Source organism: Miniopterus schreibersii (assembly GCF_964146895.1).
Source record: "Miniopterus schreibersii genome assembly, chromosome: 14".
NCBI classification, from domain to species: domain Eukaryota; kingdom Metazoa; phylum Chordata; class Mammalia; order Chiroptera; family Miniopteridae; genus Miniopterus; species Miniopterus schreibersii.
Window position 1 is genome coordinate 39,343,707 of NC_138114.1, and position 18,385 is coordinate 39,362,091.

The 18,385-nt window shown below is 45.2% G+C and overlaps 1 protein-coding gene across 1 annotated transcript; it reads left to right on the forward strand.

Moving 5' to 3' along the window:
* Nucleotides 1-201: 201 nt before the first annotated feature.
* WNT8B (Wnt family member 8B) lies at nt 202-18,085 on the forward strand. The gene is made up of 6 exons (XM_081157886.1): nt 202-399; nt 12,416-12,449; nt 13,166-13,304; nt 14,127-14,252; nt 15,023-15,165; nt 15,340-18,085. The coding sequence occupies exons 1-6, from the start codon at nt 332-334 to the stop codon at nt 15,883-15,885; spliced, it is 1,056 nt and encodes a 351-aa protein (XP_081014012.1). The 5' UTR covers nt 202-331; the 3' UTR covers nt 15,886-18,085.
* Nucleotides 18,086-18,385: the final 300 nt, after the last annotated feature.

Here is an 18,385-nt window from a genome sequence, read left to right on the forward strand (position 1 = left end):
TGCTTTGTCTTCTTTCTCCGTGTTCCTCTCTTTGTCCCCCTTTCCTGGTCCCCTTCTTCTGCATTTGTCTGGGAGGACCCTGGAGTGTTCTTTTGATCGACTCAATCTTTCTCTGGCACTTGAGTCCTGATTGGCTGAAGGACTTAGAGGGGGAGAAAAACTTTAATTAAGTAGATAATCTCTTCTTGGGAAGTTTGGCAGCTCCATTTCACCTCCCCTTAACTCCATTGGGATCGCTTACACACCAGGGAGTTGGGGTGCGAGGAGGATACTTCCCACCTCACCACTGTCTCCCAAGTTTTTAGGATTCTCCCTGTCGCTCCAGAGGATTATGTCGCTTATGAAGCCTTCTGTGTGCATCTTTCTTTTCACCTGTGCCCTCCAACTCAGCCATAGCTGGTAAGTAACCTGGGACTTAGCGGGGCCAGTGCCTGTGCCGTAGGGGAGAGCGCTCGCTCTCATTTCCAGGAGTGTAGGACGCCTCGGGATCTCCCCCAGGAAAACCTTCCCGGGGAGTAGGGCTCTCCGAATTTATGGCTGATTTCAGTAAATCTTCAGGCTCCTACCAATTAAAGAATTAAAAGGTGGGGGGTTCCTATTTTGCTAAATTGCTATATCACAAATATTCTAAGTGGCCTTGGGGGAAAGACAGTAGCCCTCCCCCCCCTTTTTTTTTTTTACCAAACCCTGATTCCAGCATTATGGAGAAGAAGAAGGTGCTCCAAAGCAAGTTCTACTGCATGTTGCATCTGATCTTTGAGGTGAAGACAAAAGTTCAGTGGGATCTTATTTTGCACTGTCTGACTTTAATGTTTTCCGAATATTCTAAGTAACAGCTCATATCGTCACTTCCTGAGATTAGAAATTAACTTGAGCTACTGAGTTGGTACTGGGCTAACAAACATGTTTGAAATAAAATATTTAGAAATCTAAACTTTTCCACAAATTTGTTTAATTTATCCAGTTTACAAACTTTTCTAAATTGCTCAGCGAATGAGATGACGTGTGTTAAAGTGCTTTGTAAACTATAAACCACTGTGCAAATGATAGGTGAAACGATCATCATTTGCTCCTAGCTCTTGGGAACCACATAAAGTATCTATACATGGGAAAGTTAATAAGCGAGTACACAGTAACCTACAGATGTAAGATCTAGGAAATGCATGTTGCTCGGGTGTTGGGGCTTTTTCCTCAGTTAAGATCTAAGCTCAGTCTCTCTATCAGTTTTCATTTTGACCGTCTATTTAACCAAGATACGAATCTAACTGCTACATAAGCTGTCGAGGAAGCAAAAATAGGAATTTCTTTGCTGAAATTAGCTTCTTGGGCTAATTAAGAGTGCATTCTTATTATAAATGAGTATAGCCATCTTTATTAGAGAGTTGATAAGATGTATGCCAAATTGATACAACTGTTTGCCAGTTAATGCAATAATTTGCAACATTTCTGATTATATACTGAACCACCAAATAATTGGTCCGTTTTAAATTGGTATTTCAATTAAATATTTCTTGTTCAAAAAAATCTTTCTTCTCTGTCTCCCTCGTGAGAACAAAAAGACAAAGGGAGCGTTTTTATTTCAGAGCATTTCTCCTGATGGCCATGGTGTTCTTCAGCTGATTCAGTATCAGCAAAAGAGAAACACGAGATTCCTTCCCCCAGTCACCAGGGCAGTGTGAGGAATTGTTCTATAAAAAATACCTTTACTGTGTGTCCCTTCCCTGCTGGAGGGGTCATGTTCATTTCATTCTGATACTGACACAGCCACACTGAAAGGTGGCCGGGTTGCTTGTCTGTCCAAATTCAAGTGTCTGGATTCAAAAAGAAAGAAGAAAAAAGACATGTGAAAGGAAGTTCTAATTTAAAAACAGGCTTTAAGAGCCCCTCCCCGCCTTGCCTGACTTTGAGGAGAAAATGTACAAATCTGTATAATGCGATTAGATTTTAATTGCCTTTCCCCCCATAAGCCCCAATTTGAATGAAATATTTCTACTTTGCCAAGGGTTTGGTGGGTTTGGTAGCATTTGAAACGTGATTTTTAAATTTCGCATTCACTCTTGATGATTCTTATAATGGAATTATCAGGGTTTTGCGTGAGGTCATCTCTCCCTTTGTGCCACGCCGAGAAATTTGGCCAACCGCAGGCTTTCAGATGTTTCTCTTAGCACTTCATTATCATTAACCTTTTATGTGAGGACCTCAAAAGCATTTAACAAATAGAGAACCACAATTTCTGCTTGGCTGTTCAGTTGTGGGCTCGCTTGAAATTACTGTCAAAAAGAGCCCATCGGCAGAAATTTCTGGGCTTGAAAGGAAAGAATGAAATGACATGTGCCTCCGATGTGCAGTTTCACTAGGGCGCTCTGCAAAATAACAGGGGGAAAGCGTTCTCCACGGTTTGCTCTTGTTGGGACCCTTTGGAAAGAATTATCCTTTAGAAACTTGAGAAAAATCTTTTTTTTAATTTTTTTTCTTAATTCTTAATGGTATCCCCCCCCCCCAAAAAAAAGAAAAGAGTATGGGAAAGCACAATACAGCCGAGCAAGTGGTGACGCCTATAATGGTGGCCAGAGATGGACCAATCTGACTTTCTACTTCCAACACATTGACTCATCTGGAATGAATGGCCCTGGAACAGGTTTTTCCTCAACTGTTGCCTTCATGTGACTCCAAATGATGTCTCATATGATACTGGGTCTTTCCATTTCTGTCCATTTCTCTGTCTCTCTCTCTCCTCAACTCAGTCACCGAATCGGAAAGACGCACCGGGGAACAGGTTTCCATGGCTTGGCTCCCTTTCTTTACAGAGATCACTACCTTTGCTCTTTTCCAAAGGACTTAAGGTCGGTTTCTTTTCTGCAGTAGAGCAAGACTTTATCTGAAATCTTCATGTTTTAAAGCAGTTTTTGAAATACATCATCCCATGGTCCTCTCCATGTACGTTTTTAGAGTAACCCGTCTGTGGCTCCCGAAATTTCATCTGATGATGATGACATGCAAAACCCCTGATCAGAAAGCCCTCGGTTATGGGGGGGGGGGGGAGGTCTTTGCATCCATATCTCACCAAACATCACCGAGAGCTAAACTGACCCTGTGCATATGCGCAACAAGTTTTCAAATGTATGTTACGACCAGTAAAATACACACTCACTTAAAAATCATTGCATTCATGGTAATTCGTTCTCCTATTAAGTTTTTCTTGAGTTTTCCCATTAACAAAAACCAAAAGGACAAGGGCACTCAAGTGAGGACCCACTAACCTTTGTCTCATCCTCGCAGAGGCTGGGAATCTCTGAAGTTAGGGAAACAAAGTCAGGTGTGAGAAATCGCTTTGCAACCTGGGATATAATATGCCAATTAAAGGATCCCATGCCTAATAGCTTCTCTGATTAATAAAGTTCATAGTCCATAAAAAAAAAAATAGCAGGGATCCGTGGGGTAAGTCCGAGCAGGGTTGGGCTACTGGCTGCGGTGCAGGGAGTTCTAAGGGCTTGAGGCGTGATCGGAGAAGCTCAGTTCCCACTTTTGTCATTGATCTCAACAACCTGGGACCTGATGTTTTCCTTTCAGAGTTTCTACTTCTCTTGCTATAAATAATAACAACAATAATAATCTATTTCTATTGTTGTTATTATTATTATTTACGAAGGCTATGAGGTCCTGGGAGGAGACACTTTGTTACAGGTTTTCTTATGAAACCAGTTTGTACAAGTGATGGGGAGGGACAGCGCGTCTGTGTGTGTGTGTGTGTGTGTGTGATAGTATGACTCAAAGAAGGATCTCCTTTTTATGATATTATATAGAGGTAAAGGGGATTAAAAAAAAAAAAAAAAAAAGGACCAGAAGAAAAAGAGTTTCAATCCAAACCCTCTCTCTTCCTTGGAAGGAGTTTACTTTTTTCGTTTCACCCAGCTGGGACAATTGCTTTCATGCTGCTCTATACTGGGTAATGCTAATCTCTCGTGGAACTGTTAATAAAATCCCCTTTTTTCTGGGCTCCACTTACTCTATTTCCATCAGAGGTAGAGGAGAACTCAGAGGGCTTAGAAAGAGAGGTCAGTACAGTTTTTCTTAGGCTAAACCCTCATTTTTTTCAGAAAGCAGATTTTTCTTCCCAGGTAAAAGACCAGACTGGGTTAATAGTTGGAGGAAACTCGGAGCTTGGTTCACATAAATAACATTCCCCATTGCCTCCCATTTGAAATAAGCCTACACTCCAAGGGCCTCTTGAAAAAAACTATCATCCACTCTGGACAGACTCGCTAGTCTCCTTATAAGACAAACTTTTATGGTTTGTTTTTCTCAATCTTTATTGTAGGTCCTTGTGATTGATCATATCATCTCGATATGCTTCTTAGGTCAGAGTTTCCTCCAGGCCAAGAGAAATCAGACCATAAGGAGGTCATTTAAATTTACTGCTATCCGTCCAGCACAAATTCACTTTTCTCAGTCGGTTGTTTTCCCACCGTGAGCATGTTCCAGTACCAGCACAGACTGAGGCTATGTTCCAGTGGTCTCAGTAGACCCTGTAAGTAGGCCAATAGTTCAGTATTTCTATGCAGCTCTATAGATGAAATTCTTGTGTTTCCTAGGCCAACCTTAAACCATCCTGCCTAAGGAAGAATTTCCCCTTCATTCAACACTGTGATTCTGTAATTTGCCCATATATGCAACTAGATACAGACAAAAATTGTATTTTTTAATAAATATTTTAAACCAAGATCCCTGTAATTCTCTTTTGCTACCATAAATCCCAGTCCTTTTCCGTTACTCAGGCTTTTCAGGCTCACCATATCAGACTTGGAAGTTTCCTTTCCACACCAACATCCAGAATAATAAATAGCAAACCAATAGATTGGTCCTATTATCCTGCAAGGTGTCTGGTGGAGCCCATATTGCATGGAATATTGCTTCAGGAGCATTCTGTTGTTTACTTTTATACTATGAAATTTTTCTTTTCCTCCCCTCCTCCCCTCCCCCTCCCCCTCCTCCTTCCTCCTTCCTTCCTTCCTTCCTTCCTTCCTTCCTTCCTTCCTTCCTTCCTTCCTTCCTTCCTTCCTTCCTTCCTTCCTTCCTTCCTTCCTTCCTTCCTCAAACACAGAGAGAACAGCACATACAATAAACCCCAATAGTCAGCTTCACCAGTGATCGCCCTGCCTAAACTTGCTTCATGTATACTTTCTGTAGCATTTTCAACTGCACGTATTCTTTTAGTCTAAATCTTCCAAATACTGCCACGGCTCAAAACAGGAAGAAGAGGGGTAGGAAAAGGAACCCACTATCCCGTGTGGGATCTTGGGGAACATCATACAGATATGACCCCCCGCTCCCACTCAGCGTGAGAAATCAAGAACACAAGTTAATAAAGAGAGAAGTCATTCAAACCAGAAATTGATGGATACATCAGACTGAGGAGAGGCCATTTTTACCATCCACAGATTTCGTTCCATTAAGTAGTGAAAATGGTAGCAAAGTGCCAAAGCCTGTCAATTGTCCCTCTTGGACCGTTCACCTGGTCATTTTGTAGGACAATCCTTAGAGTTACCCTGTATACCTACCTCTCGATCCTGACTTAAACCACTATTGCATCCATCAATGCAACTGAGAAAGGGAATATTTTCTAAAGTCTACTACAGGGACCAAGGTAACAAGGTCAGAAAACAAAACACAATGCTCTGCGTCCATAATGATCCTGGCCGAGGTCCCCGCAATCCCAGGCTTTCAGGGGACAGCGGCTGGAGCTGTTCCTTAGCAGCTCTCACTTAGAGACCACGGAGAATGAGCACAGCTTATTCCCAGTTAGAGGCCTCATTTAAATGCTAAGTGCCGAAGTGCTTTTTTGTAGCCCAGTGTTTCTCAGCGGAGTTTGCTACAATACATAAAGAAGGAAGGAAATGGGGACAAGGGAGGACAACCTATCTCTCTATAAAATATCCCGGAACACAAATGTCATTTCACTTTCAGGGCAAAAGATGATCCCTTGAAAATTTGTGATTTGCCTGGGAAAAAATCTGCCTGAGATTGTTTGGCGGAGACCATTATATGGCCTTTGCCAGTAATTATTTGTCAAGGACTGGATTTGAGATTCTGTGGGATTTTCATGTAAATTGCAATGCAAGGACTACTACCCAAACGGACGCCCCTGTTTATCTTTAAGAAACCAACTGGCTTATGAGACTTCTTAAAAATATATTTTAGGGCATTGCATTATAATACAGAAAATTCATATTTATAAATAATTTTTTGAGGATTACTTATAGGGCTGAATTCCCTTTGAAGAACCAGATGGAGTTTAAATTGGTGAAATGACTATGGGGATATGACCCAAACTTGTATATTCCTTAATTTCCCCTTTTATACTCTTCTTGAAAAAGCCTTCACTTGGCCCCAGTCTTCCCTGCATTTCTCCCTTTCCTTTCAAGGCCACCCACACTCCTTCAATGCGCCTGCACTAGCTGTTCTCGTTTCCTAACTGCTCGGCCACCCTAACCTGGCTTCTGTGCCATGGCTCTGCCGAAACAGAGCTCCCCTCCGACATCGCCTCTGTTCCCGCTCGATACATTTTTAAGTAAGAGGAAATTTGTCTTTGAAATTCCGAATACTTCTCTTCTCTACAAGACTTCAGATTATCTTGTGACTTCTACTTCCTAAATCCCCCCCTTAGCTAAATAGGAAAGAGCAGATTTCAATTACTTATATTTTACGCTAAAAGAATTAGTCACGCGGTTCACCCTTGAAAAGCATTTGCACTTTAAAACTTAACTCTTTCTAATTGTACGGTGAGTTGTACCTATCCCTGGGTATTGTCCAAGAGGGTAGTAAAAACTTTTGAACCCATGGGATATTTTTCCCCAGTGATTAGTAAGGCCTGTCTTCTCTGTAACTGTGTGTGTGTGTGTGTGTGTTCTGTGGATCCTGTGCTGTAGCAGATAGAGAGAAGCACATGAAAACTTGCTCAGAAAGAGCTGTGTTTGGGCTGTCCTGGGCCCAAGGCATCTTGTCGGTTCAGTGAGGTGAAAAGCTGGCTGTGAGATATTCATTCTAAGAAAATTTGCTTCAGCCCCGGCCAGTGTTTCAGTGGTTAGAGCGCTGGCCCTCGCACTGAAGGGTTGCAGGTTCAATCCTGGGGTGTGTGTGGGAGGCAACCAATAGATGTGTGTGTGTGTCTCTCTCTCCCCTCCCTCCCTCATTTCCACTCTCTCTGAAAAGCAATGGGAAAAATATCCTTGGGTGAGAATTAACAACAAGTTGCTTCAGTGAACACCTTCTAGCTACAGCTCCAGGCAGCTCCATACTCTGGTCCCTCCCCTTAATCCCCCCCCCCCCCCCCCCGTACTCTCTCTGTGCCAAATCTCCAGAGGGAGATGTGCACCTACATTCATCGCTACCACTTCTTCTTTCCCCCGGGCCACCACCCCAATTACAGTAATTACACCGTCTCTCCTGAAGTAGGCCAACTAGAGCTTCATAAACCCAGAGACTGTTTATGGACCTCAAGAAATGAGATTAAAGGGTAGAGAGAAACCAAGCCTATTATTCAAAGAAAACACCGAATGCTGGACATTCATATGCAGAATCTGGGCTATAAGTGCTCTTTATATATTCTGAGTGTAAGTGTCTAACCAGATATATGACTTGCAAATAATTCCATTCTGTGGATTGTCTTTGTACTTTCTTTTTTGGTGCCTTTTTTAAAAAATCCTCACCCGAGGATATTTTTTCCATTGCTTTTCACAGGGAGTGGGAGGGAGAGAGACTGAGAGAGAGAGAGAAACATCGATGTGAGAGAGGCACACTAATTGGTCACCTCCTGCATGCACCCCGACCAGGGCCAGGGATCGAGGCTGCAACCAAGGTACGTGCCCTTGGCCAGAATCGAACCTGCGACCCTTCAGTCCAGAGGCCAACTCTCTAACCACTGAGCCAAAACGGCTAGGGCTTTTTTGGTGCCTTTTGAAGCACAAAAGTTTTTAATTTTGATGAAGTCCAGTTTCTCAGTATTTTCTTTGGAAACTTGTGCTTTTGGCATCATATTTACAAGAAACACTGCGTGACCCCAGTTCATAAAAACTTAATAACTGCATTTTCTTCTAAGAGTCTTATAGTTTTCGCTCCTACATTTAGGTCTATGATCTATTTTGAGTTAATTTTTGTATATGGTGTGAGGTATGGGCCCAACTTCATTCTTTTGCATGTGGATATCCAGCTGTTCCAGCACCACTGGTTGCAAATACTAAGAGTAGGCAAGATGTAAAAGAATAGCATGAGCACAGGTGTAGGGGTATGAATGTACGGTGTCCAGGAATAGCAGCTGATTCAGCTTGACTAGAGGATTGGACAAGTAGGGCTATTCCATGGGAAATGAGGCTGGAAAGGTATGTATGGTCAGAGTGCCTTGAGTTGGAGAACTAAGAAAGACTCTTGAGCAGGATGATATCAGGATCAGCCTTTCAGAAGACTGATCTAGTTGCAGACTGAATAGACATTGGATTGGAATGGGGTGAAAACTTTAACTAGAGAGGTCAGTTAGTGGGACTTCTACAATGGTCTAAGTTGGAGGCCACAAACAAGATGTGACAGTGAGAGTCCCTGAGAGAGTGAAAGAGGAAGGAGGGAATTGGCAAGTGAAAACTATGATAGAGGTAAAATACACATAGGTCTCACTAACTGATTAGATGGTGAGAATGGACTGGGGAAAATGTGGAGAAACAGTGGCTCTATTAACAAAACATGGTCAAGTCAGGAGAAATGGCAAAGGAAGATAAGTTGACTGTTAGACATATTGCCTTCACGATTTTGAAACATGCCCAGTAGAGAAGTCCAGCATTCAGTTGGAAATGCAGCTCTGGATCTCAAGATGACAGTCAGGGATGGGGGTGAAGATTTGGGAGACATTGCATAATCATGGTAGTTGAGCCTGTGGGCATAGATAAGGGATTCTCTCCTATTCCCCTCTCTCTCTGGATAGTTGTCCTTCTGAGTTTCTTCAGGTGGCCCTTCCTCCCGCTCCCACCCCTAAGTGTGAGTTCCTTCATTCTTTCATTCAGCGTAAATTTATTAAATCCTTATTATCCCTAGGCGCTGTTCAAAGCACTGGTAAGACTTGGTGAACAAAACAGTCTCCCCACCCCCTCCAATCTGCCTTAATGAAGTTTACAGTTTAGTGGGAGGAGGCAAAGGTAAAACTATAAAGTTGTAAAACATGGTGTACAGATTCTGAAAGTGCCATGAGAAAAAGAATGAAGCAGAGAAAAGAGGTGGGGGACCGTTCAAGGAGGATGACGCATTTGATTAAAAGGCCTGAAGCAAGTGAGGGAACAGGCTATGCAGGTGTCTGAGTAGAAAGCACTCCAGGCAGAGGGCAGCAGGTGCGATGGCCCGGAGGCTGGACAGTGCCCCGCGTGTCTGAGGAGCGGGGGACCTCATGGCTGCAGCAGTCAGCAAGGGGAGAGCAGCGGGATTAGGCCAGAGGCGGAGCTGGGGGCCACACTGCATAGGATCTTATGGCCCACCATAAGAATTTGGCTTCCCCTCTATGTGAGATAGGAAACTACTAGAAGATTTTGAGCAGAGAATGGAAATTTTTGATTTATATTTTAAAGGGATCCGTCTTTAAAGGGACCGGTCATTTTGAGAATAGAATATGGGAGAATACAGGTGGATGCAAGGAGATCAGTTGGAGACTTTAACAATAATCGAGGCAAGAGAGTGACAGCTTGGACCAGGGTGGTGGCAGCGAAAGTGCTGAGAACTGGTTAGAGTCTGGGTATATTTTGAGCCGCAGCTGGCAGGGTTTGAGGGCAGGTTGAATACATGGTGTGAGAGAAAGAAAGGAGTCAAAGGTGAGTCTAAGATTTTTGTCTGGCAACGAGAAGGAGGGACGGTCCTTTACTTAGATGGGGTAGACTACAGAAGGAGCAGGCTTGGGATGGTGGCCGTGAAGTTCAGGAGTTCAGTTTTGCATGTATTAAGCTTGAGATGCCTATTAAACACTGAAATGGAGATGTCAAGAATATATTTGGATATGCAAACCTGGAGTTCAAGAAAAGGTCTGAGAATAGTTGGGAGGGCTCAGGAAGACATAAACCCTTTGAGTGACGCCCAGTGTGGGTGGTACCATCAGCGACTGTACATACGGGGAATGGGGAGCCTGCACCTCTGTCCAGGAGTTGCTGTTTGACCCACCGTGTAGAGATCGGCCTCCATCTGCTAAACAAAATTCTATCTTCTATTATTTGTTAGCACCTTTCCTTCAATCATACAACTGTCCATAGCTAGTATCCATAAAACACTTCAATTCCTTCTTCTCTGGCTCTCTTTCTACCTCCTGATATCACACACTCACTGTATTTCCTGTGATCCATATTATATTTTACCCCCCAAAAGGAAATCTTGCCATTGTCACATTAATCAAAAACAAGGTCCTCCTCCTTTGGTGCTCACCACAAGGAAACACAGTCTTTTTTTCTTTCTGAGAACAATTGGCAGATAATATTAGTTTCAGGAATACAATACAATGATTCAGTATGTGCATATATCGTGAAATGATCATTGCAATAAGTCTTTCAGGATCAGAAATTTATCTGCAAACCCATAATGGTTTTAGCAATTGTGAATTCATTTAAATTGTTTTGAACTTACATTTATTCTTTGCCGGCACTACTGCCCCCAAGACAGGAGTACTTTTCAGTCAACTTGATTTTGCCTGCCAAGCTTTAAAGTTTTGCTAGACTACATAGTCTTTTATGATTTTCTAAAATTCTATTACATTTCTTTCCAAATCTTCTTCATCTTCTCTCACATGGAAGCCTCCCAGTTTATAATACTGTTTTTCAAAAACTATCCACATTTTAGGTGTGTGTGATTTGTATGAAGAGAGCCAGCCAAGCTCTTTTGGCCTCTGACAGGAGACTGAACTTTTTCAGTCTCTTTAGTTTCCAATCTGTTTTCTGATGATGGCCAACATCTTATTGGCCTTTACAGTTGCAGGGTAGACCAACTTTCATGGAACAATACGTAATGATTCCCATGTTACTTTCTTCCATTATAATGGGAAAAGAAAGATAACAGGTAATATATTTGGGTTAATTTTCAAATGCAAATCCTGAAGTCCATTTGCCAAATCTCAGGCACTCCAGGTTATGTATGTATACATTGAATTTTTTATTTTTATATAATTATAGACTGGCAGAAGGTTGCAAAGACATGTGCAGGGAAGTCCCATACAAGCCAGTCGTAACATCTTACAACTGTAGTATAATATTTATAAAGTTCATTCAGACCACCAATTTTATATAAAATTTTGCCACACATATAGCTTTGCATAATCACACCACAATCAAGACACTTAATTCTACCATCACAAGACTCTCTGGCATTACCCCTTTATAGCACACCCATCCCTCACCCCTAACCCCTGGAAACCACTAAGCTATTCTCCAGCTCTATAATTATGTATTTCACAATTGTTACATAAGTGAAATCATGCACTACAGTATGTATCCTTTTGAGAATGGCTTTGATCACTCAGTATAATCTCCTTGAGATTCATTCAAGTTGTTGTACGTATCAGTTGTTCATTCCTTTTCATTGCTGAGTAGTATTCCATGGTATAGATGTACCACAGTTATTTTAACCACTCACCCTTTGAAAGACATTTAGACAGTTTCAAATTTTTGGTTATTATAAATAAAGTTGCTATGAGCATCCAATTACAGGATCCTAAGTAAAAATAAGTTTTCATTTCTCAGGGATAAATGCCCAAGAATGGACCTGCTAAATCCTATGACAAGTCCATTTTTAGTTTTGAAAGGAACAGCCAAACTATTTTCCAGAGTCAAATTATTTGTTTTTGTAATTTATTTCAATCCCTAGGAAGATATTCCACTGTTTACATTTTTCCGCTTAGAGAACTATCCTTCTCAGAGTCCAGTGGAGTCAGACAGATCTGGATTCAAATCCTGATTCAATCACTTATAAGCTGGGTGATCTTAAATACTTTTTTGAGTCTAAGATTCCCTATTTGAAAAATAGAGATAATAATGCCCGTGATAGTAAGGCTTTAACAAAATCAACATGTAAAGTAGTGAGAGTAGAGCATCTGGTGCACAGTAATGAGTTAATGCTATTTCTCTTCTCACCCATGGCAAAGCAGTGATCAAACATTACTCCCAACATTTTTGGTATCTGAAATTTTAAAAATCTAAAGAAAGCACAATACTAGCTCCTTTTGTACATATCCTCTTTTTGTTAAATAAGTTGTCTTTAGTAGATTCCTTATGCATAATTTTTCCTTGGCAAAACCTTTTTCCCTTTCTTCCTATAAATCTTATTTCCTGAAGTAACCCTTCTAGCTCTCGGCAGCAGAAATGAGTTGTGCCTCTCCATTATGATCAGTGGTTTTTCTTTCTTCTAGGTCAGTGAACAATTTTCTGATGACTGGTCCAAAGGTAAGAAAAAAATTCCTTTGATTTGTTTGGGTTTTACTAATCTTAGCTTCTTGACTGAAAACTGTATGTGCCAATTTCTTTTCATTATATCCACATCTTTTATTATGCTGAATCTGTTACAGACAGAAAAGCTGTGGCACAGAGGGGGTTAGTGACACACCCCAAAGCAAACTAGTGTTAGAGCCAAGACAAGGACTCAGGAGTATTGATTGTGAGTTTAGAGCCAGAATTTCCAAAGCCAGAAAAGTTGACAGCCTTTCAGGGTGTCAGGCTGCAGTCACAACCTTCCTCGTGTAGTGGTGGGACGGGTGCCGTCTTCCATCTTCACAATGCTGGCATTGTACTGCATTATTTCTGAGGACATTTTCAGTTTCAAAACGTTATTTTCTAAGATAGTAATGGGAAGAGAACATCTGAAAATTCGTGATTTATGTCCTTTGGGACCACTTTGGAGAGGCAGAATAGTATAATGAATAGCTAGCCTAGTGTCTGATAAAACTGAACTCCATTCCAACTGCTAGTATTTGCTAGCTGTGGGATCTTAGGCAAGGTGCTTTACTTCACCTCTCTGAGCCTCCGGTTCCTAATCTATAAAGTGGTTCCTGTTTCACACGGCTATTTGTGGAGTTAAATGAGACTGCATGTGTGAAGTGCTCACTCTGTCGTTGTTCTGGAGGGATGGGAGAGCCTGAGCGCTGGCCCCTGTGACCCTGCAGGCTTACCTGATCTACTCCAGCAGCGTGGCTGCGGGCGCCCAGAGCGGCATTGAAGAATGTAAATACCAGTTTGCCTGGGACCGCTGGAACTGCCCCGAGAGAGCCCTGCAGCTGTCCAGCCACGGTGGCCTTCGCAGTGGTAAGGAAAGCCTCGGCCACAGCTCCCTGGACCCCCTGGCCCCTGGTTAGAGCCCCACTCTCCAGGGACGGCCCTTGCCTCCTCTGTGCCCTAATTCCTCACCTGGTCTTTACTCTCAGGTCATCTCCCTCTCTGGGTTCTTCTCTGTTCCATCTCCAGCTCCTTTTTCCTACCTACAGAGCTTTTGTCATTCCTCCCCAACACACTCACTGCTCAACAGATGGACCTTGTCTGTTAGCTAAAGGCTTCCTCACAATATAAATAACATCAAGAGGTAGGTAGGGTCGTAATCCTCTTTCCTCTTAGCCCCTTCCTTCAGCGGGCTCAGCAGAGAGGTACAAGGCAAGTGGGAGCAGACTTGGAGACCAGATCCCCATGGAGAAGACAGGGTGGCCATGCCAGTAAATAACAAAGCTGGCAGTCAGAGGTTCTTTCAGAACGAGGTGGTGCTTGCCTCTTAGGCTTTGATGTTTCAGGAGGAAGTGGGGGTGGGTTCTTGATAGCCTGGCCTTCAGTTCCATCTCCTCCTCCATTTCTTCCTCAAGCTCTTTCCCACCTAAATCCTTTACAACCATGTATGTCAACAAAAATCTAGCCACCTGATCATAAGGTGCATGACTTGAAAAGATGGGAGGGGAGAAGAGTAGGGCTGAGACCAGGGCTGGAGTAGACCCTGGAAGAGAGTAAGGTGCATTATAAAGGTGGGGAGATAGGATGGAGCTGGGAAAGGAGAGAATGATTCAAGGGAGGCAGGACCTCCCTCAGAGGGAGGCTGGGTTGCAGCTCCTCCCTCTAACTCTCCCACTCTTTGGTTCCTGCCAGCTAATCGGGAGACAGCATTTGTTCATGCCATCAGTTCTGCTGGGGTCATGTACACTCTCACTAGGAACTGCAGCCTTGGGGATTTTGACAACTGTGGCTGTGATGACTCCCGAAACGGGCAACTGGGTGAGTAGTGATATTGGGGGTGGGTAGGGCAGGCCAGGAAAGTTCAAGTGAAGACTGAAGATTGGTGGGTAGCTGGGTGGTGCGACAAGGAGCGGCATTCTTCTAAATCTTAAGGGAAATCAGGTGAACCAGTTTAAGCCAAAACCCTGTGTGTCAAACCAGGTTAAATGTAGCCGGGGCCTCCTTCACCTACTGAGTAGTTTCCTTAATTTAAACACAATACTGAGGAAGGGACAACACTCCCCAAGGAGTCAATGCCATCACTCACTAAACATGGCGGGGACATCCTTCCACGCTGCCTGCCTCCGTCTCCTCCCCACTCTTGACCTCCTCTGCCCTCTCTAATCCTCTGTCCCCCGGCTCAACTGCCAACTGAGCTGCTCCCTGTGATTTCAACTGCTCCTCCCTCTGCCCCTCAGTGCTCGCGCTTTCCTCAACCTTTTTCGTTCCACTGTGTCCTTCCCGGGGTCGGCCGCTGGCGGGGCACCCGCACACTCTGCCCAAAGGCCAGAAACTGTGCAGGGGGGCGCGCGCCTCGCGGCGAATCTTCTAGGCAACTACTACGTCACGGAGTCCTGAGCACAGGATCGGCTAGAAGTGGACGCGCAAAACGGGCAAAAACAAATCTAGGCTGAAACCAATCCGGAGACCAGGCCCTCACCCAACCTGAATCTTTCCCCATCCCGGACCCTCCAAGCCCAATTAGAGACGGCTGTCGGCGGCTCTGCCCCACCTGCTCAGCGACCTTTCCTCCACCTGCTCTTTTCCAGGCGGTCAAGGGTGGCTGTGGGGAGGCTGCAGTGACAACGTGGGCTTTGGAGAGGCAATATCCAAGCAGTTCGTGGATGCCCTGGAGACAGGACAGGATGCTCGGGCAGCCATGAACTTGCACAACAACGAGGCCGGCCGCAAGGTGAGTCCTGCAGCCCCTGGGGTTAGGCAGCCGGCTGCATCCACTACAACCCCTAAGTGAAGCAACTCTTCACTTAACAGTCTGGAAAAACGAGATACTAAGGCGCCTTACAACCGCCCAGAGGCAGAGTCCCCACACGCGTAATCCCTGGCCCGCCCGCTGCTCTTTCCCCAGGCGGTGAAGGGCACCATGAAACGCACGTGTAAGTGCCACGGCGTGTCTGGCAGCTGCACCACGCAGACCTGCTGGCTGCAGCTGCCCGAGTTCCGCGAGGTGGGCGCGCACCTGAAGGAGAAGTACCACGCAGCTCTCAAGGTGGACCTGCTGCAAGGCGCTGGCAACAGCGCGGCGGGACGCGGCGCCATCGCCGACACCTTTCGCTCCATCTCCACGCGGGAGCTGGTGCACTTGGAGGACTCCCCAGACTACTGCTTGGAGAACAAAACGCTAGGACTGCTGGGCACCGAAGGCCGAGAGTGCCTGCGGCGCGGGCGGTCCCTGGGCCGCTGGGAGCGTCGCAGCTGCCGCCGGCTCTGCGGGGACTGCGGGCTGGCGGTGGAGGAGCGCCGCGCCGAGACCGTGTCCAGCTGCAACTGCAAGTTCCACTGGTGCTGCGCCGTCCGCTGCGAGCAGTGCCGTCGGCGAGTCACCAAGTACTTCTGCAGCCGCGCGGAGCGGCCGCGGGGGGGCGCGGCGCACAAACCCGCCCGAAAGTCCTAAGGGTCTCCTCTCCCGCTCCTTTCCCCGTTGTCCTTGGCTTCTTTTAGAGACCCCAGTAATAGAGGAACCTAGGGAATGCGGATCCCACACTCGCAAGCCCAGGGATCCCGAGAGAGACGCTGCAATGTCCGGAGCTCGTCACTTTCCAAACTGTTTCCCAAATTCTGCTGCGCTCCCCTGGAGCTGTCGGAATGGTCCTTGGGGCCCACACTTAAGTCAGAACTCTGAGATTTTGAGCTATTGATCTTGTTTGGACCAGGGTGAGATAGACGGCTCTCCTCCCTTCCTGTTGCCCTAGTGCGGGACCTAGGCTGGAGCCTAGGAACGGGAAGGCCCCTTCTCAAATACACAGGGCCCGCCTGGGGGAAAAGCCATGGCTTCTCTCTTTTGCCCATTTTCTCGCCCTGCCCCCCCTTTTCTGCGCCCAGGTCTCTATCACGGCTGCATCTTCCTTCTGCAGAGCCACTCCTGTGCTTCTGATTCCCTGCTAACAGCTCTCCCCAGGAATCTCTAATGCTTTCTCTCCCCCTCTTCCTTACCCTCTTTCCCTGAAGACTGAGAAAAATGACCCAGGAAATCATGTCTTTGGGAGCTGGTTCCTAGAGGCAAGGGTTGAAGATGGGGAAGTGGGAACCCTAGAGTGCTGCCTTGCTGAAAACCAAGGTGCTACCCATCCTTGTGACACTGTCTCTAATGGACTTTACCAGTGGGACACTGACCTTCCTGACAATCACCCAAGGTGCTCCAGACACATACCGGCAACGTCTAGTAATTACGTAAGGTCAGATTACCAGTCATTTCCTACCCTTTAAAGTAACCTTCTCCCTACCTCTAACCTATTTCTTCCTAGCAACCACCTTTACCTCTTCTCCTTCCCCAAAGGATCCTTGTTCCTCTGAGCCAAGACTGAGCTCAACAAAACCAGTTTCCATTTGGACCCTGGTTTGAACCTCTAAGGGCAGGTCATAAGAAAAGAAGACCTGGGACCCTTCCTCTTCACTAATCTGGTTCTCAAGCAGGCAGGATTCAGGGCCTTGGATACTTTTCTTCAATAAGTAAACTAGTACAAATAGGAAGTTCAGTACTGTGGATTTTTAATTTATTGAAGTCACTGTGATATGTGCCCTTTCCCCCCACCCCCAGGTATTGAACTTACTCTTGGGGACATAGGGGAAGGTGGGTGAAAGATACAAGTTGTAGCCCTCCCCTCCCTCCCACCTTGCCAGAATACCATCCTCCCCAGAGCCTCACTTCCCTGATGGCCTACTTATTCTGGCCTGACTGAGGCTAATCTGCCAAGGATTGATAAATAAGCCACATAAATCTTCCACTAATACATTCCCTCAGTAGTTAGAGCTTGCTGCGGTGCTTGAGTCTCCTGGTTCTCATCTCCAAGAGAAGCAGTACTGCAGGGACTTGCTTATGAAAGAGGGCTCTGGGAAGGGAAGAGCCAATCCCTGACAGACACTATGTAGCCCAAGGAGCTTCCCAGCCCTCTCTCTCTCCCTAGGCCGTCGCTGAGTCTGCTCTTCAGGAGCACTGGTCAGATGCTAGACAACCTCATCCCGCATCTCCCAGAGCAGGAGAAAGCACAGAGGGAGTATGGCTCCAAGTAAGTAACAGGGGCCAACCTGTGAGAGTGCAAGGGCTCCCATATTCCGAACTGAGACAGTGGCCAGGTCAGACCCCAAAGCCCTGGCCTTATTCCTGCACCTCTTCTGGTTCACTAACACTTATGAGAAGAGAGGTTCCCCTTCCTCCCATATAGGAGACAACTTCCCTTCAGGGTTTCCTAGTGTTTCATTTCCAGTTCTGTCAGCAAAAGGCCTTTGCTTCTTCCCTCAGCTTTGATCGGGCCTCTTGAGTCTCCCAACTTGCTCTTTGTCCCTCAGTGAACAGCAGCATATACCAACCTGGCTGTCCCACTTGGCAGAATTTTTTGATAGTGTACAGTAAGAAAATATGGCAAGGCAGCTAGAAAATATTTAAAAAGCACAATGTTGTAAAGGGAAGCTGCATTCTCCAGGAGAGTCAGTATAAAAGCAGAACTTTTGTGCTTCATATTGGATAACTCCAGGTCAGTACTTGAAATGTCATACTGCCCGAAAGTTCTTTCACAGGTTGTTTTGTGTTCCCACATGGGTATGATTGACACCAGATTCATGTGAGTTCTATAAAGAAAACATTACTGAGTTACCTTAGATTTGTATTGCTTCCCCTCCCCCTTTCTTGCCTATTCATTCATTCATTCATTCAACAAACACCAGAGTGGAAATAGAGTGGTGAACACCACACTGCCCTCCCTGCACCCATGGAGTTTAGGTTCTCTCTTACCAGGGCTGTGCTTTCCTTTTCAAACATGGACAACTCCCGAATGGCTGCTTGGGAAGACACCTTCAAGCCAGCTAGTCAAACCTTTTGTTTTATAGATTTAAACTGATGCTGGAAATGATGTCTGGTTTGGTCCACCAGCTAGTAAGTTACCATGGGGTGCACAGTG

What these genes read in the sequence shown, in the direction of transcription:
- WNT8B (XM_081157886.1), top strand. Translation starts at nt 332, where the DNA reads ATGTCGCTTATGAAGCCTTCTGTGTGCATCTTTCTTTTCACCTGTGCC. An exon ending in TTCTGATGACTGGTCCAAAG is followed by an intron (nt 12,450 to 13,165) that starts GTAAGAAAAAAA and finishes GTGACCCTGCAG; the next exon opens with GCTTACCTGATCTACTCCAG. An exon ending in CTCCCGAAACGGGCAACTGG is followed by an intron (nt 14,253 to 15,022) that starts GTGAGTAGTGAT and finishes GCTCTTTTCCAG; the next exon opens with GCGGTCAAGGGTGGCTGTGG.